At 45.5% G+C, this 19,833-nt stretch overlaps 3 protein-coding genes across 3 annotated transcripts; 2 read left to right on the plus strand and 1 right to left on the minus strand.

The window, feature by feature from the left end:
• Window positions 1-699: 699 nt before the first annotated feature.
• Window positions 700-5,191, minus strand: slc25a24l (solute carrier family 25 member 24, like; the record flags this gene model as incomplete). The annotated part of the gene is made up of 10 exons (XM_084457862.1): window positions 700-872; window positions 969-1,107; window positions 1,209-1,376; window positions 1,509-1,622; window positions 1,926-2,063; window positions 2,181-2,339; window positions 3,986-4,097; window positions 4,363-4,450; window positions 4,815-4,941; window positions 5,069-5,191. The coding sequence occupies 10 exons, from the start codon at window positions 5,189-5,191 to the stop codon at window positions 700-702; spliced, it is 1,341 nt and encodes a 446-aa protein (XP_084313988.1).
• A 1,114-nt stretch (window positions 5,192-6,305) lies between these two features.
• On the plus strand, window positions 6,306-8,644 carry dnajb4 (DnaJ heat shock protein family (Hsp40) member B4; the record flags this gene model as incomplete). Its single annotated transcript, XM_084457855.1, has 3 exons — window positions 6,306-6,516; window positions 7,238-7,818; window positions 8,414-8,644. 3 exons carry the CDS (start codon window positions 6,306-6,308, stop codon window positions 8,642-8,644), a joined length of 1,023 nt encoding a protein of 340 aa, XP_084313981.1.
• Window positions 8,645-10,036: 1,392 nt separating this feature from the next.
• gipc2 (GIPC PDZ domain containing family, member 2) lies at window positions 10,037-18,297 on the plus strand (the record flags this gene model as incomplete). The annotated part of the gene is made up of 6 exons (XM_084458036.1): window positions 10,037-10,309; window positions 16,119-16,304; window positions 17,222-17,402; window positions 17,566-17,678; window positions 17,784-17,865; window positions 18,146-18,297. 6 exons carry the CDS (start codon window positions 10,037-10,039, stop codon window positions 18,295-18,297), a joined length of 987 nt encoding a protein of 328 aa, XP_084314162.1.
• Between the last annotated feature and the right edge of the window lie 1,536 nt (window positions 18,298-19,833).

Raw genomic sequence — 19,833 nt, forward strand, 5'->3', positions numbered from 1 at the left:
GAATACTTACAGTATTGCTTATTTTGATCTGTAATTGACTGAAATGTATGCTATTTCTGCTTTATGTGCAAATCATTCTAAACAAATTCTGTTTGGGGAAAAAATTACATGGGAAAAGGAGAAGTTTCTTCAGTTAATTTATGATTCGAGTGGAATTGACAGTTGCATGATCAAATATTCTCGTTGTTGGACATCTACATTGTTATTCTAATGTCCCTACACATTTCAATGATCTGAAGTGCAGCAGAAACAGTATCACATGTCCATGGTCCTGATAGTGGCCTGTACCCCAGTCTGGATTATTTGCCTACCATATCAACTCAGCACAGTTAAAGTGTTAGTATGGTGTAGGCCTAATCATACAAACATTAAACGTCATTACAGGCATTGTGATGGAATGATAATGAGACCACCATGAGCTCTGGCACCATTGCTCTGATACTTAGGAAGACCTTAAGTGTTTTGAAAAGGCAAATGCATAAAACAACAACACATGAAAAATATAGATGGCATCAGGGCTCCGCTAGAAATTTGGGGCCCTATGAAAGAAATATAGTATTGGGCCCCCAAAACCTAGACCTTACAATAATACAATAATAGTGGTTTATGGGGGCCCCTGTCAGTGCAGGGCCCTTGGAATTGTCCTTAGCCCCCCCCCCTCTCGGCTCCCCTGGATGGCATAGCTTATTATGCCTTAATTCATGAGAGTAGCATTTCAAACTGTGTCGTCAAAGTGTAGTTCAGCAGAGCACATGGAACTGCCCTGACAAAACTGGCCCCCATTCCATTGTAATATCCTCGAATCCCATGTCTCTCATAGATTCCAACAAGTCCTTGTAGAACACTGGAGGGTGGCGACCATGAACAGAAAGCTGAAATACAAGTAAATCAGATCATTCTACGTCACACATGTAAAAAATAAATAAAAATAAAAACATAACAAAATGAATTTCTGAGGCAACTGTTACCCTGAGCTTGCTGCTGTGTCCTGATCACTGCAAGTGGATAACTGGACACTTGTCCAGATGCGAAGGCCACGAAACTGAAGAGGAAGAGTTTGGAGTCGCTGCTGTAAAACGGGTCACTCTTCGCCCAGCTTATGATTGACTGGAAGCAAAGAAAGGAACAGAGATTAGTTTAATCTGAGCCAAGCGAAAGGGAATTAGGATTGGCATGCTGCAGGTGTGTATCAGCGAGTGTTTCTCCACCTGATGAACTGCACATTCCACACCAGCATATGGTATCATACACAGGACGCTCGGCTTGAAGCCCTTATAGAAGGAAGCCGCAGACTCATTTCTGTAAATTGACCGGGCGCCCTCCAAAACGCCCCTGTAGGTACCCGCCTGCTGCAGGTTAAGCCGGACCTTCAGCACCTGAGGGAGAAAGTTGCGAGAAAGTTACCTGCGGTCGCCAGAGAGATCAAAGTATAAATATGTCACACAGGTATGACTATGTCACGCCACAGAAACAGGGAAGCACTCGGACCTGCCAATGCTCTCTGATACCTCTAGGGGGTAGAAGGCAGCGTGAGCCACGGCGCCTGAGACACACCCCAGTCCAAAACGCTGCTGCACAGAGAGACCGCTCTGTCCACCCAGAGAGATGGTGTACACTTTCATCTGCCAGGGGAGCACAGGCATACAGTGTGAATGTGAGAAAAAGGAAGTGCATGTGTGCGTGAGTGTGTATGTGTGAGTGTATGCGTGTGTGTTTGTGTGTGTGTGTGTGTGTGAGTGTATGTGTGTGTGTATGTGTGTGTGTGAGAGAGAGAGAGAAAGAGAACAAAATAAAAGAGAGAGAGTGTGTGTGCGTGAGAGAGAGATAGAGAGAGAGAGAGAGAGAGAGAGATACATGCATACAATACATGCATGATTATTTTGTTGCTCTTGTGGACAGTAGGCAATACTTCCTACTTGACCCACCTGGGTGTATATGAGACACTGAAGGGTTGACTGAGGAGTTCCTTTCAGCACGTTAACTGCGTTCCCTTGCCACATCGCCCTCACCCCTCCCGCTCTCAGCTCTCCAAGCCCTTGAGAAAATGCCTTGGATCCATACACCTACAGGGCAAGAACAAATCATCCGCTGGATCAAGCCGGATCAACTACCCATATCTCTTCACTGGTTGGCCCATCGACCCGTGGCGTGGTGACTGGGTGGCTGAACCTCGTTCTGACCTGAAGCTGGGTCTTCAAGCGATCGATGGGCGCCGTCGCGGTCCTCGACACGGCGTCGGCCAGCCCTGACGCCAGGACAAACCTCTTCCACGCCCCCGAGTCAGCCCCTCCCCCGGGGAACTCCAAGGGCAGTGGGCGGCTCTCGCCAACATCAAACACCTTGCAGAAAGAGACTCACGGTTGGTGAGCGAGCAGCATAGAGTACAGCCAGGACACTTTATGAAACAACTCACTATGAAATGATTCCTAAATGACAACACGTTATCATAGTTATTGCATTTCTATTACACATGCTTAGCGCAATCCGAGAGGCTCTAGGCCTTTTCATGCAGCCCTTTCAAGTGGGATTGCTTCGCCTTTATTCCGCCTCACTGTTCTGTATAAAAGATACCGGCACAGAATGGGGGGTTATTTTGTCCCGCCTGTTCTGACAAACACTACTACTGGTGATTTTCATGGTGTATAAAGCGGTCTTCCACAGGTAAAATAAATTAAATTAGATTAGATCTGATTAAAATGTTTTAAAATGTAGCAGAGGTTTGCAGTGTATATTTTGTACTCAGGAGCTTGAAACAAGGATTGCTCTTCTTTTGAAGCCAAAAAGAGGCTTGTTGCTGCTGGGGTATTCTGATAGACACTTCCTATCTGACAGGATGTGTTACCCATGGTTTAAGCACAATATAGGGCATTCCGATAGACATTTCCTATCTGAGAGGATGTGCTACCCATGGTTTAACCACAATAGTAGTTGGTAGCTCATTCTGATAGACATTTCCCAACTGACAGGATGTATCATGATTTCTTTAGGGTAGGTCACCCTGAGCAGGTATGTCAGTTTATCAGACTAGTCTGAAAGTCTGGCTGACTGGTAGGCCATCCTGAGGAGGTAGGCCATCCTGAGGAGGTAGGCCATCCTGAGGAGGTAGGCCAGATTATCAGTACACCGGTATGAATAACACTGGGGCGGTATTATGCCGGCTTCCTTTGGTTCAGTGTAAACAAGCAAAGCCGGCGTAATGAGGGGTCTTCAATACAATAATATAGCAGGATCTCTGTGGAAAAAGGGCTTCTTATACAGGATTTTTGAATGGAATAAAAAAAATATAACGTTATGATTTTAATGGAATATAGCGTTATAATTTTGGAACGTCATGAATGTGACGGTTTTCCCCAGTGAACTACATCATTGGTCTTTATCATGCATCTTTTTTCTGAATTATAGGCCCCGGGGGGGGGGTCTTTATTCGGCCACACGTGACACACACATTGCACACAGTGAGCAGTGACAGGGCACACACACACACATGCAATTTTTTGGGCGTCGCCAGTGGAGATTGTTCCCTGCATTGTTCTCATCCAAGCTGTCCTCCTCCAGGGGCAGCCAGCAGAGGTGGGCAGCCATCGTTCATGGCGCCCGAGGACCAAGTCCAAGTGCTCAGTCCAGGTCCTGGTCAGGGACCAGACTGAAGAGCATCAGGGACCAGACTGAAGAGCATCAGGGACCAGACTGAAGAGCATCAGGGACCAGACTGAAGAGCATCAGGGACCGGACTGAACAGCATCTGTTCTTCTGCATGTTTTTTGTAGAGAACATGCAAACTCCGCACAGAAAGGCCCAGAGACCTTCTTTCTGTGAGGCGACAGTACTAAGGACTGCACCACCGTACTGCACCTGAGTGATTTTGGGATTCAGTGTCTCAAGGACACTTGGGCACAATGCTGGGATCAAACCGGGGACCTGGAGATCCCCAGCCGGCTGCTCTACCTCCGAGCTACATGATGAAAACGTTGACAGCAGTTCTTACCAGACTGTGTTTCCATGATGATATCAGCTCGCCGAGGCTTTCTACTGGGTTGAGGATGACGTGCTGTAGGAACTCCCCCCAGTCCACCGTCATGGAGCTGTCCTCGTCCATCCTACCATCAAAAACACATTCTCAGGGGATGGCATGTTCATACAATGATTATTTACATGTATCAAATAAATCCTTTAATGATAGGCTACACTATAAGTTTGAATGGTGTGTGACGAGAATGTGTTTGGGGTTAAGTTAGCACTCTAGTGGAGGTCAAAAATTGAACTTATTTAAGTAATTGATATTAGATGTAATTGAAATGCTATTTCTATACAATCCAACTGATACAGTGGCCATTTCGTGAGAGGGAAAAGACACGCTCTTACATTTGGATTATTCTTTTTGCATGCGGCTTTGAGATGACCACTCCTAGCTCCTTAAACAAATGTATGATATCCTCCTGGTCAATCACTCCTGGTCAAATAAGAGATGCATATGAATACACAGAAGGAGTGTGTTTTATTAGTTTCTATTGCAGTGAGAGTGAGAGAGTAGGTCTTATAGGTTTATTATGAGTAGGCTACAAGGTCCAGTTGCAGGTTTACAGTAAGTCATTTTACCGTATTTACAATAAATAAATCCTAACAATGCCGATAACCTTTGAGCTTATTTGACCTTGAAAATATGTTTTATACTAGGAATGAATGAATGATAAGTGATTAATTTGCTGTCTAGTAGTGGACTATAAATGTGACAATGAAAAGCGTTTGTATACATGTTCCAAGTAAAAGGAGCTGCGAGCGTGTTTATGCTCAGCTGAATTGGCTAGGCCACGAACCGCATTTGTTCTTGTCAAGATCATGGAAATGAATTTTCCATTTCTTCTCCCTGTCCATCATGTAGCTGAGAAACTCTTCATAGGAAAGACGTCCATCGTCGTTTCGGTCATAGTTCTGAACAATACTCTGAAACAAGTTGAAGATAATGTTTTATTAAATCATTATTAAAATGTTGATACATAGCCAAGCCTATGTGTTAGCCTGCTGTCGTGGTATTGAATGGCACAAGATCCATGCAAAAAAATACAACTACCTGGGCCTTTCCATCCACAGGTAGAATTCCAGTTTTCTTCATCTCATTATGTAGTTCTTCGACCGATATGAATCCATCATTATCGTTGTCTAGTTTCAGAAATAAACCACGAAATTGATCCATTCTTCAATGAAAATAGATGTATGCAAAAAGGTCTTGCAATAAAACAACTAAGGCTAGAAGGTAGGCTATCATTCCAATATATCTCTGTGCTTCGGGTAAGGCTTATGGCTGAGTCATAACTGTTCAATGCGGAGGATAGACTCCGAGGCTGTCGAAGCATGAAATCGCCTATACTATAGAAACCTTCTGAAAAAGCCAGTGCGGGGCCTACACGAACTTCCGATACTAACCAGCAGATGTCACTGCTGCGTAAAGAAACGGGGTGCTGGGTGATCCATGCGGTGGTTTATGGAGAGGGCCCTAATAAAAATAAACCAACAGTCTTGTTCATTATAAAATGCAAATCAAGACTAAATCTACCCAATTTGTTAATTTCAACATCTAGACACACACACACACACACACATGCGCGCAAACACACACACACACACACACACACACACACATACATACACACACACACACACACACACACACACACACAAACACATTCATCCATCCACACACGACAAAGGCCCAAGCACGTCACGGGCACGGTTGGGCGTCTCTGTGATCTACAACTTGGTTGAAGAAGCTAAGGGGCCGAGTTTTCAGTCAAGTGTGTGTGTGTGTGTGTGTGAGTGCGCGCGCGCGAGCGCGTGTATGTGTGTGTGTGTAGGCCACATATACGTGTGTGTGTGCGCGCGCGCGCGCGCTCGTGTGTGTGTGTCAGTGATGAAAAACTATAGATGTAGGCCTATAAATGTTAATTCAAAAAGAGACAAATTTGGCAAATGACGTGCCTCGGCAGCATATAGTTTCTAGAAAGAGCTCTTGAATTCCACCGGGCTGCCTGAACGCATGGGGAGGGTGCGGCGGCTATTTAAAGAGGGTCGGGAGGGATAAATAACAGAGGGTCCACAGCGCTGACAAACCGCCTAGACCTAGACTATCACCCATACTCACTCTTGCACTGTCGCTTTTATCGTTAATTAGAGCAGCGGTTTTCCATTTTGTCGCCAGACAGAGGGGTCTCGACATTTTTATTTATTTATTTTACAGTAGGTGGACTGACAGCACCCGTCGACCGTGCGGAGGCTAGTTTCTCTTCAACGCAGGGCCGCTTCGGGGGAAAATGGGGAAAGATTATTACAAAATACTGGGAATTTCGAAAGGAGCGGCGGACGAGGACATTAAAAAGGCATACAGAAAGCAGGCTTTGAAATGGCATCCGGATAAAAACAAGGCAGCCAACGCAGAGGAAAAATTCAAGGAAATCGCCGAGGCATATGACGTTCTCAGTGATCCAAAGAAAAGGGAAATATATGATCAATATGGAGAGGAAGGTAGGCATTGTCAATGAACTCCCATTCTCTCAGTCGTGGTGTTTGTCCCAGGTTATTTTCCAGGTTAATTTCCCCTGAAAATGGTTCAATATTCCATCATGGACGTGGATAGCCTACATATGAAATTGTTGACGTGTTTAAAATGAAATTGGGCGTTTATTCGAGTCAAACGACTTATCATGGACGCTCCATTTGAATTGGTTACAGCGTAGAGCATACTTTTACACCGTTACTTCAAAGGTTTATACCCAGGCTGAGGTTCTTTCGTCGTGTTGGGAGGGAGGTAGGTAACGGTCTGCATACCTGAATCCGCAGATGGTCAAAAATAGATAAAGGGGATTATTTTGCAACCGTTCCATCTTTTCAATGCATATTGCGAGATGTTGCTGCGGTCAAATGTTTCTACTGTTGCAGGTATGAATGTCGTTCTGGCTGATAGACTTGTCAGTCAAAGGTATGACAATCTCTGAAATAGAATTACTAAGCCACCTGCTCTTAGACAGATGGGAATGTTCAAACATAAAATTCCTGCTGTATTTCTATGCCAAATTAAAGGTTTAAAACCGTATGACAATTTCAAATCCCATGCATGCATGAGTGAGTGTAGAAGTGGGTATTTTCCCCTATCAAGTCAGACTGCATGGTTGTGCTGCGCAATTAGCTGTAATTACTTGTTCATTGAGTGGTTGACGACCTCTGTTCCATCTCTGCCCACCACCAGGTCTCAAGGGAGGAAATGGGCCTACTGGTGACGGACAGGGTAGCAACTTCACCTACACCTTCCACGGAGATCCCCACGCCACATTCAACACGTTCTTCGGGGGGGCCAACCCCTTCGAGATGTTCTTCGGCCGCAAGGCGAGCGGACGCGACGACGAGGACATGGAGGTGGACGGCGGCGACCCCTTCAGCTCCTTCACCAGCTTCAACCTGAACGGGTTCCCCCGCGAGCGCCACGTGGGCCTGGGCGGCCAGCAGCGGCGCAAGCAGGACCCGGCCATCCTCCACGAGCTGCGCGTCTCCCTGGAGGAGGTCTTCCACGGCTGCACCAAGCGGATGAAGATCTCGCGCAAGAGGATGAACCCCGACGGCAGGACCATGCGCAGCGAGGACAAGATCCTCACCATCGAGATCAAGAGAGGCTGGAAGGAAGGCACCAAGATCACCTTCCCCCGGGAGGGGGACGAGTCGCCCAACACCATTCCTGCGGACATTGTTTTCGTCATCAAGGACAAGCCCCACCCCCACTTCAGACGAGAAGGCTCTGATATCGTGTACCCGGTCCGGGTCAGTCTGCGCCAGGTGAGGCCCTGTCCCTGTGTGACCCGTCCCACTAAAACAATGATCTAGGGTAAACATTGCAAATAGACAACTGTTGAATCCATCATTTTGCAAAGGAGAGGGTAGCGCATACTGCATGGGTCAAAACTGTAATGATTATGTAAGTAATATGTAAGAGTATTTTGGGCAGCCGGTTATGTAATTTACTGTAAGAATGGTGAGGAATATGAAGTGCATCACATGCAGGGGCAGGGTAGACGTGTAGAAGCTTGCCCACGCATGCTGTGCAAGATGTGCTTATATGGTCTTCTCTCCACACTGGCTTCATTTCTTAGTCGTCACAACTTCAATGTGTTTTGGAAAAGAAAACACAGCGTCTGGGATGCATGATCTCATGGGATGTTGTCACGGGTCACGCTAGGAAAACACCAGATCAATTGGCTAAACTTAAATTGCATTGCTTATCGGGAAGTCTATTTAAGTAGCCAAACCTCATGGCTCATTTGTGACCGCAAAACACACGCCATTCAATGTTATGCCTGGGTTGTACAACTTAGAGGATAGTTTATTGCCTACTATGCTAACTGGTCACCTACTTTTCTGTTCTTCTTCTTAGTCGTTGTGTGGATGTTCGGTGACGGTGTCCACTATAGATGGGAACACGTGCAACATGAAGATCACTGACGTCATCAAACCAGGCATGAGAAAGACAGTGGCGGGGCAAGGACTACCCTTCCCCAAAAACCCAGACCAAAGAGGCGATCTGGTGGTAGAGTTTGATGTGAACTTTCCAGAGAGTCTCCCGACCAACGCCAAGGATGTCCTGAAAAGACATTTACCCGTCTAGCGAGACGGACGTGGACAGAGCGGGGGTGATACCAGCATGCCAGCGCTCACGCTCCCTCTCACAAGGACTACGCTGACAATTCAAACTAATGAATGTGCAATTTCTATTTTTTATCTATTTGGTGTTTTTTATAAATACCACGCATGCCGCCAAGTTGATATAAGTGCAAGTGTTGATATTTGAAAGTAAAGATTTTATCTAGGCCTACCGTATGTGGCGTCATTCCACATTCACTTGATTGTTATCTGTTTTATTTGTTATGGCTTGTAGCATACTGTGTGAAACACAAAGCATTGGCATTGTCAACTACACTGACATATTTACATATCTTACTGTAAGGCCTATTCTCTTAAAGAGGCACGCATAAATATGGTGTATATAGGTTGCCTCCTTGATAGCACCCACTTCATTGTTTTTGGTTAAAGACAGTTACCAAAGTAAAAATAAAGTACTGTTAATTTTTGTAATTAAATGTTACATGTAGCTCTCAAAAGGGTACTTGAAATTGAAATGAATAAAAAGAGATGGGTTGAATCATCTCATGCACACACCAGAGAGGTTTTAATTGTCCCTGTTAGGAAAATAAGTAGACACTTGGTAGTTATCTTGAGTGAGCAGTGATAGGACGAGTGAGCAGTGATAGGATGAAGATAGATTCCTGTTTACATTAGGGTATACAACCAAAGTGAGTGAGTAAATATAGCCGCCTCCATTCACAGCTGCACAGCTGCCGAACATTGGCTGCTAACACAATGACCTGACATTATCCCACCAGGGGACGCTACATCACTCATCACAGGGGCCCATGTAGGGGCCCTCTCGATACGGGGCAGACCTTGTTTTGTAACCTGAAACTGACTGAGCAAAATATATAATTAAAATCTAAGCATATGCGCATTTATCCAGAGCTAACATGCCTGGTTGATTAATATAGATTAGGCCTATGTTAGTAAGTATCCAATATCAGCGGGAGGTAAGGGGAGATATCCACGGTATTTGTAGACCTATAGTTCTGAAGGAAAATGTAGGCTACACCTGAGAGCACAGGTAAAGATAATGGCCTCTTGTATGGCGAGCACCGGATTCCTCACCGTCGTCTACTGCGCGTGCGTCCGCAGCATTTGGAAACAGAGTATCTATTGTTTGCGCACCAGCAGCAGCCTGAGTTTACAGCTACTGTGGATGGAGGAGCGGCGACGGCTTCGTGTGTGCAACACCTCCTACCTGTTGAATATTTAGAATATTTAATTTGCAAGTCCGGGTTGTGCGAGTCACTGTCGAAGAAGTCAAACCTGGAGACGAGAGCTGTAGGCGGAAGGGAGGATTGCAACAGGTTGCCCACTTCAATGTTCTAACCGGACAATACTACGCGCCCCACGGATTTACGCCAAAATGCCTTTGGGACTAAGGAAAAAGAAAAACAAGTCGAAGGAGAGTTCGAATTTGGTCGAAAACGAGGTGGTCGGTGGGAATGCGAGTGGAAGCAACGCGAAGTCTGCAGTGAACGGCGCCGGACTGCCTCCTCCACCTGCTAATCTGCGACCGAAACTAGTGTTTCATACGCAACTAGCCCACGGGAGCCCGACGGGCAGGATTGAAGGGTTTTCAAATGTTAAAGAACTGTACGAAAAAATAGCAGGGGCCTTCAATTTGACTCCTCCAGAGGTAATATAGCCTAGTTTCTATTTCATGTAGTTTACGCACGGTTGCATAGACTACCGTAACAGTATTTTGCGATGGACTTTAGGATTTAACAACTAAAAGTTTAGTAGCCTATTGTTCATAGTCAAATCAAAGCGTATCAAGAAATTGGATAACATGTTGCCCGAGAAAACTGTTTGGGTAACCCAATGCAGGGCGCAACGGCTAAACACCTGACGTCCACCTTCCATTGAAAGAAGCATTGGTCATATTATGCAATTTATCCTTACAATTGAAAGCGTTTCCCATTTATACCTGGCATTAAAATGCGTTTTAGTTTATCCGATTGCAATCAGATAGTGCTAAACCACGCGAAAGTACAGGTGTAAATACACCCAAAACGTCTTGAGGACGGATTGTGATCTGATCAGCCAAACCACCTCCGGAGGTCAGGGACATTGTGACCACTTTGAACACGTGTAAATGCATGTATTTTCAATCCACACATTCAGCAATGTTAAACTGATGTGAGGTTCGGTTGTTTGAGCTGGACAGAGTGATCTGATCTCAATCGGATCTCACTGGAGACATATATTAATACCAGGTGTAAATGTAACTTTAAATCATATCTAGATACAATCTGGCTACGAGACACATTTTAATGCAAGGTGTAAAGGGGGTCAAGTGAACATGTGAAACTTATTTAAATCAGCAACTGTGCATTGAATGGCAATTTTTTATATCAGTTCTGATTCCTAATATCATGTTGGGTTTATTACTAGGCTACATGCTTTTGAGTTATTCATATGCTGTCAAATTATGGAAATCAAGTTGAAGGAATTGTCGTGGGTTGGGAATCACTGAAGGGAGGACTCTTCCTGACTTGGACTTAGTGTACAGGGTTAAATTCCATCCTCACAGATAACTGCAAACGCTGCATTTCCAGAGTGGGAATATGAAGGCCCCGTAAACAAGCACGAGGCCAGACTCTGTGTAGTTTATTTTTACAGGAATCTGTGACATGATGTCTGCCTTTTGTCTCCCTGAGCTGGAGTAGATAGGCCGGCCCGGCTGCCTGCTATCAGCCAGGGACACGTTAGGGCCGGAGTCATGCGCTCTCACCCCTCACCTCTTATTCTAGTGTAGTATCCAGTGTAGATCCCTCTCACCTCTTATTCTAGTGTAGTATCCAGTGTAGATCCCTCTCACCTCTTATTCTAGTGTATTATACAGTGTAGATCCCTCTCACCTCTTATTCTAGTGTAGTATCCAGTGTAGATCCCTTTCACCTCTTATTCTAGTGTGGTATTCAGTGTAGATCCCTCTCACCTCTTATTCTAGTGTAGTATACAGTATAGATCCCTTTCACCTCTTATTCTAGTGTAGTATACAGTGTAGATCCCTCTCACCTCTTATTCTAGTGTAGTATACAGTGTAGATCCCTTGCTGACAAAATAAGGAGTGGGTGCTTCTCGGAAACCAGTCAAGACACAGGCTGCGTTCCGAATCGCATACTTCTACTACTTACTACCAGTACCTACTACAGCTGCCCTTAGAAAGTACGTACTTTGCAAGCAGTAGGCATCCAATTGGGACATACTACCTTGTCATAACATTGCGTCTTGAAATTTGCCCACATCCGTCGCTGTCCATAACGCGACATTTGTCTACAGCTGTCACGACTCGCACATGTGACGCGCATTTCCGCTGCGCACAGGATTGTGGGTCAGAATAGCCAGAAAAGCTTGCTGGCTTGCATACTGCAAAATACGACCAGATGTAGTAGGACATCCTGGTACTTTTGGCATACTGCATGTGGCATACTATGTATTGGGACATACTACATCCTGTTTTGGCATACTATATAGTAGGGTAGTATGCGATTCGGAACGCAGCCACAGTCTGATAGACAGTTTGGGAGTCGCATGCTCATATAGCCTAAAGGTTCTCAGTTTCTCCCATCATCAACCCATGCACCCATTTTGTCAATGGCATGCAAATTACAACTGAGTCATATATGCTTTTATCCAAAGCGCCTTACTATAAAGAGCTGGTGGTGGGGTGTGCTTGCTCAAGGGCACAACGGCAGGCAACCATCGACGGCCTGGCTCAGACTCGAACCAGGCCATAACGCATGATGATTTTTATAATGAGTGTGCTAACTTGTTTGAGCGTATACCAGTAGCCTCCCTTGGCTGACACTGCTGAGAATGAATGCACAGTGTAAGCCGTCGGAGACTCCCTCCGTGTGTGATAGCGTGGTCCCGTTCAGACGTCTCCCCGAGCGGTAGGGCGGACCGCGGACAGCCCCTGCAGGGGTGGACTGAGAGGGCTGTCGACCCAGAGGAAGTCCCCGACGTCCTGCGCAGAGGGCTCTGCCTAAATCTAATAAGATAAAGGCCGAGAGCCAGCTCGACCCCTGGAGGGAGGCGGGGAGGGGTTGGGGTAGACTACCCAGTGTCCACCCCCTCCCTAGACAAACACGGACAGCTTACCAGACCTGCGCAGTGCACACACTGCCTTGTCCCGTCGCTCTATCCGCTGCTCCGGCACATTTGGCACGACAGGAGGACTTGTTTTGACATCGAGGGAGTGCCACATGATATCGGCCACAACATTTCCATTGTGTTTTCTTTTCATTACACCAAAAGGTTTTCCCTTGCTCTTCTAGTCCACCTCGAACGTAAGCGCGTGCTCTCCCTGTGAACCCGGCAGTATCACAGTGAAACAGTAGGCCGGTACTAGAAGAATATCACAAGTGCCAAATCTACAGGGAGTCCACACAGACACGATGGCTGTGATTATAAAAGCGGTTCCTTTGCTAGTTTTCAAGGAAATTCTCAATGAATCTTACTTTCGTATCAGGAGGAGGAAAGGGAGTGTTTTCCAGTGATCATGCAGTCCAGGTCAAAGTCTGCATATCTGTTTATTGGCCCTACGGCTGTAGCGTTTAACGACAGGTGTGGCAGTGTGTGACTTGTGACATGCTCACCTGGTCCCACTGTTTGCCTGCGTTGGCCTACTCATTTGTTTAAGGTTTGAATGTTGACGTGGTCTTCCTTGGGCCTAATCACGTCGCCTCTTTGCTTTATTGATGGTATAGTCTACTAAGATATAGACAAACATTCAGAGAGATTACTGTTAATTGATTAAATGTAACTCCCATCTGATGTCAGAATCCAAAGAGCTCCACTGTTTGTGCGTCTCTGTGATTTTCATGTTGACGTGGAGACACCTTGATATCCGGACAATCAACACACTGTTGACAATCTCATACATACACAGACATCACAAAATCATCGGTTTGATATAATATATCTGCATATATTTCAAACTTCTGCAGTATTTTTTTTCATTATTATATTATTATTATTATATTAACATATTAGGTCAAGTCCGAGATTTCTGGAGCTTACTCTGATTAGGTTGCCGGTCTTAATTACCTCCTTGAAAAGAATAGGTGAGCTCATGTTGTTCCTATAAAAGTTGAGCTTGTTCTTTTCCTGTGTTCTTGTCACCTGAACTGTAACAGAGAAGGGGTAAAAGATCTAGTCCTAGGGGTAATAGAGCCAGTGTTCAAGTGTGTACTTGCCCCACTACGACTAGTTGGAACAGCAAGATGGAATGTGTTCAGCTCAGGACAGGCCACAGGTGTGCGTTCCGTCGTGATTACACTAAAAAGGGTTCAGTCAGCATTTAAAGGTTGTTTTCTCACGGCGCAGGTGTACAGGTTGTCATGACATCCGGCTACAGTCGTTTGCCTCTCAGGTCAACTCCCCCATGGTATCTATCAGGCTGTGTGATGTCATAGGACGGAAGCAGGAAAAACAACAGTGTTGATTGTCAGCTGCCGACACCTGTCTACTACACGGGTGTGTTTTTGTCTGCATGTGTTGATGTGTAGGAGCAGTTGTGACCTTGGGCTCTTGTGCAACCTAGCTTACCATCTAACACTATAGTATCATTCACACACATGTATTAGATCTATAAATCATCACAAGCATTTGTAAATATGTGAATATATCATTTATTAACGATTGCATTGATTCTTGTCAAAATCCCTCTAGTGGATTTTTTGTCTTGTCATGTTCTCATTGCAATTCTTAAATCTTTAAAATCCTGCATCTGCAGCTACAATATGTCAATTATTGACTTGATGGAAATGCTGATGAGCTTTCATGATCATTGAGATGGTTATTTAGTAGTTGTGTCTTTTAATGAGTAAGTCATCTATGCTATAACTTCCTCCATCGCTGACTATGCCAACATGGTACTGTGCCTGTGAAGTCAGCATTTCAGCTCATCCTTCTAGATTAGATATTACAAAACTTCATAAGAGAAGCTTCATATGAAACTACAACAGCATAAATAAATCATATTCCCAACCTGTTTCAGTTGCCATCCACACAGGTAATTAAAGGCGATATTCATTATAAACACCTTTTATCAGACGCTTCTTGTCGGGACTTGTACTGCATTCTTGACATTTAGGTAATCCGTCTTGTAAGTATGTTGTTAGATTGAAGTAGATAAACAAATATGGCGCTGGTGAGTTTGAGTGTAGTTTTTGATATTGGATGAATGTTGTATAGTATACAGATCTGTCTTTCCACCTGCCTTGTCCTGGTTGCATACTGGAGTGATGGGGCCAGTGGGCGGTGCGTCTCTGAGTCAGTCTCTCAGTTTGTGAAAGAGGTGTGTGTGTGTGACGCTGGCTGACTATCCTAGCTGTGTAGAGTGATACACTGAGTGATACCGCGCCACAGAGAAAGACTGCTGAGAACATCCTGAGTGTCTGCGAGAGGCGGCTTGGTGTAGGCGGCAGCCTTGGTAACGCAGTGTAGGCGTCCACTGCTGCTCCTCCCATTGCCTCATGGGTAATGCCCTGGACTGTTTTCCCTGACGTGTGTGTGTGTGTGTGTGTGGGGGGGGGTTCTTTGGCAAAAGCGGGGAGATTAGCCAAGCAGAGCGTCCACTTGAGCTCCCTCTCTGCCTTCCACCTCAGCCAAGCCCCTCCCCCTTCCTAATCCCATTCTTTTATACTCCTGAGTAACCAAGAGCAACCGCTTGTGTGTGTCAGCTGATGTGTGTGCACAGTGCCTGTTGGTACACAAAAGGGGCCTAAAAAGGCTTGTGTTTTGTTTGTTTTTTTTGCTATGGACTCATTGCGCACAAAGGTCTCGCCGATGACAGAATACAGATCACTCGCTGTCTTTTTTTTTCTCTCCACGCAAACCGGAAGTCGTTCATCCTGACCTGATAGTTGCCGGGCCACAGAATGTTTGCTAGCCGACGAGAAAGTTAGTGCCAAAGAAAGTGCGAAACACAAGAAGGTGGTCATTAGGTGTGCGGGGCGTCTCGTGTGTAGGAGAATAGAGGGTAGTATTATTAGCCCTGCGCTCACCATCTGTGTGGGGCAGGTCGGAATAAATGATTCACCACCGGCAGGCCCCTCCCTCGCGCTTTCACTCCTCGGCCCCGGTTTAGAGGGCCTTTAAATCAGGCAACAAGTGTATCGCGTTCCTGGCGATCACATTTCCTCCTGTCTGTCCTGCCAGGAGGCTAAAAGGTGTGAAGCCAGATTTCGTCGTCACCGGCGCTGTATTAAAGGTCACCGTCCCTGTCCGTTTTATCACAGGATGTGCCCTGCTAGGGTGGCACCGCGCACACTAATCACACTGGGGAGAGAGAGAGGGGGGGGGGGGGTTAGGCTGCTTAGGATGAGCCCATTTCAAATTAGTGGCCTAGATACAGCTAAACTAGGCATTGTGTTCTTCTGTATAGTTTCCAACTGTGTGTGTGTGTGTGTGTGTGTGTGTGTGTGTGTGTGTAGATCCTGTTCTGCACCCTGAACACCCACAAGATTGACATGGAGAAACTCCTGGGGGGGCAGATTGGCCTGGAGGACTTCATCTTCGCCCACATCAAGGGCCTCAGGAAGGAGGTGGAGGTGTTCAAGGCGGAGGAGGCGCTGGGCCTCACCATCACAGACAACGGAGCCGGCTATGCCTTCATTAAGGTTGGAATGCGATGTCGGCATCTGATACAATATGTATTAATCATTCAAACCGGCCTGTGAGTTACTGTCATGGCCTATGAGCTACTTCACTTTAGATTCAGTTGCCCCTTGACTGCAAAGATGTCAGTTCGAATGCAATAAATGTATTGTTAAGGTGTGAATTATGTAATGACATTGACTTTAAAACTTCTTTGCTCCAAAAGATGGAAATGTTCCTTCAAGCAGTAAGGAGTGTGCCAAAACAAGTTGCTCATGTGTGCCATCTTGTGTTGATAAAGCGTCATTACATCATGAGAACTATGTACAGGAGCCTCGCTTTCATTTTGTACCCCTCCGCAAAACACAGGCTTTATTGGATAATTAATATTCAAAGCCACCAAAACCCATGGTAGCTCTTAAATGAAAAGATGCACTGGTGATGTCTGTCCTCTCGTAAAAGCATGGGAGGTTTCATTAGGTCTTCTCTTGGCCTACATGGAAAGTCTGAGCTATTTCTGAACTCCATCTGAGACAAGTTATTTTAATCTCAGTGAGCGAACCTGTATGAATAGACAACTCATTTACTCAAACAGATTAGGTGCTTGAGTGATGAGCATGTAGGCAAATATATATATATACACACACACACACACACACACACACACACACACACACTCCCTGGCCACTTCATTAGGTACACCTAGCAAAACGAATACAGTCTAATACAACAATCCTGTAATACATCTCTCCCCCTGTTTCAAAAGGGTGGCCAAAATAATCGGAACACCTGCAACTGACGGACTGTTGTATTATGCATTCGTTTTGCTACTGTAGGTGGACCTAATGAAGTGGGCGGGGAGTGTGTGTGTGTGTATATATATATATATATATATATATTTCCATCCATCCATCCGTCTCCCTCCGTCTCTCCACACCAGCGCATCAAAGATGGCAGCCTGGTGGACGGGGTGAAGGTGATCTCCGTGGGCGACCACATAGAGTGCATTAACGGGCGGAACATCGTGGGCACGCGGCACTACGAGGTGGCGCGCCTGCTGAAGGAGCTCCCCAAAGACCAGCCCTTCACCCTCAAACTGGTGGAGCCCATGAAGGCCTTCGGTGAGGGGGGGGGCAGCCGGTGGTTTCAGATTGGTTTCAGATAACCAGGTTTAAAAGGTTTACCCCTGCCTCCTCTCGATATTCCTCAGTCTTTGTTGTCATGTCATGGTGACATGAGGTCTCTGTAAAGGTGTTTTCTGATTTCCCCCCCCCGGATCAACAGAGATGCTTGAGCCAAGGTCAAAGGGCACCAAGCCAGCCAGTGAGAACAAGATAGCCTCGGGGCGGGGGACCCTGAGACTGCGCTCCAAGGGCCCAGCTACCGTAGAGGAGGTGGTGAGTGTCTTAGGGATGTCTGTCGCTCAAGACAGTCCTGTGTACGTAACTAAAGCCTGCTTCTGTGTGCGCGATGTCACGTCTGAACCTGCGTTGGTTCTCCAGCCAACAGAGTTCGAAGAGAAAGCGGTGAAGAAGGTTGATGACCTCCTGGAGAGCTACATGGGCATCAGAGACACCGAGCTGGGTGTGTAGACATTCGCATGACCTCCCTATAGTAAATGTGACATGTTATTCAAAAACAAAGAACTATTTTTTATGTGATGAGTTAGGGTTTGTCAGAAGACAGGAAGTTCAAATCACCTCCACACCCCTAACTATACTGGCGCACTTAAGGTTTTATATTTTTACCTTTAGCCATGGTAAATGTGTAATAGATTGATATAAGTGCATTATCGTATCACAGTGGTAAGCGGTTGTGTTTCATAGTTCATTGTGACTGAGTCATCTAACTACTCCTTCCACAGCTGCCACTATGGTGGAAGTGGGCAAGGACAAGAAGAACCCAGACGAGTTTGCCATGGCACTGGACGAGGCCCTTGGAGACTTTGCTTTTCCAGACGAGTTTGTTTTCGACGTCTGGGGGGCCATCGGAGACGCCAAGCAGGGACGTTTTTAATGTTGAACTTCCCCCAACATCATCATCATCATTATTATTAAGCCAAGTGGACAACATGTCAAACAGTGCAAAAAAGGGTGTATTTTTCATCCGTTAATGCCACTCATGTTTTTTAGGGGTAGTGTTTCACCGGGATCTGATGTCTTATTAATGACTCTTAATGATCGAGGGGTCTACTGTACCTGTGTCTGTCATCACCTCTGCCTTAGAAATGCTCAGCTTTCAACAAGACAGTTCTGGAATGTTCTCTCATGGAATTGGTCCTGACTATAAATGCGCAATGGTTTAAGCGTTATGTAGACCATCTACACGCACCTGCTTGATTTGCTTCTATTTATGTTCGAGACATGACCCACACAATCTAGTTGTTAGTGTGCTTATACTTTGGTTGCAAATCTCCAATGTCTCAATTAGTCTCTTAGTTTTAGTCAAACGTGTTTATAACCGGTAAATATACATTTATTGATCACATGTATCACAGCATTTTAATCGTTTTTATTTTTCATGTCAAAATGTTGCTGTGTCTTTTAAGGAGCAGCTTATGTAATTAAGTGTAATTCCAGTGATAATAGCAATATTTCTATCAATGAGACCTCACGTCTTTCTCTTTGGCTTATGTGCTCCAGGAGTTCTTCCTTACCACTTGACCTCATCATGTGTGATATGATGGTGTAGAATGACAGGTCGTCCAAGGCAGTTCATTCATTCTGAATCTTTGAATTTCATTTGATTCCTCCTTTAAGACCACGTGGGATGAAGTAATCAACACCACATTCACAACATGTTTCTCGTTTAGTTGATACCTTTTAATTTGACCAAATAGACACTCCATGATGTGGCCTAATCCTGGGGGACTGGTGTCTGTGTGCATCGGCAGGTGATTAGCGTTCTTCCTCTGTCTTCTGTACTGTGCTTGACCTCTGGAGCAGCTGATAGTTCTCTGCTCAGTAAATAGCAAGCCTTAATCTGCTCAGTATATAGCAAGCCTTAATCTGCTCAGTATATAGCAAGCCTTAATCAGCGTCCACCAGCGTCAACCGTCAGCGTCAGTCAAAAGTCAAGAAACGACCCTCGTGATTCTCTGACGTTGGAAGCAGGCATCGAACACGACGCAACAGCTGCAGTGGAGCCGCTGCCGTTAATTACAATGGATTCATTTCCTTAGCGTCTGATGGTTCCTGGTTGACGCTGACAGGACGCAGTGGAACCAAGCCGCTATGTGACATATCGTTGCACACCAGCAGAGGGCGGTAGATATTGCTCATGAAGCACCGCTTACTTCACCACCTGGGTGTGATTTTAGTTTTAGCTAAGGAGAGGTTAAGGCAGGTTAAGGCACACTTTCAACTAACATTCCTTGTCTTTTAGTAGCATTTTGTACAGGCTGTTAGTGTGCAATTGAGATATAAGAGATGAATTATGTTTTTAATTTATTTGTTCATTAAAAGTTGTAAGATGGAAATATTTTTAGTCTTAAGACCCGGATCACTATAAAACTGAGTTCTCTCTTGGAATCCCACCACCCTGAAGCCTGTT

The sequence above is a fragment of the Borostomias antarcticus genome (assembly GCF_949987555.1).
Source record: "Borostomias antarcticus genome assembly, chromosome: 24".
Classification (NCBI taxonomy): Eukaryota; Metazoa; Chordata; class Actinopteri; order Stomiiformes; family Stomiidae; genus Borostomias; species Borostomias antarcticus.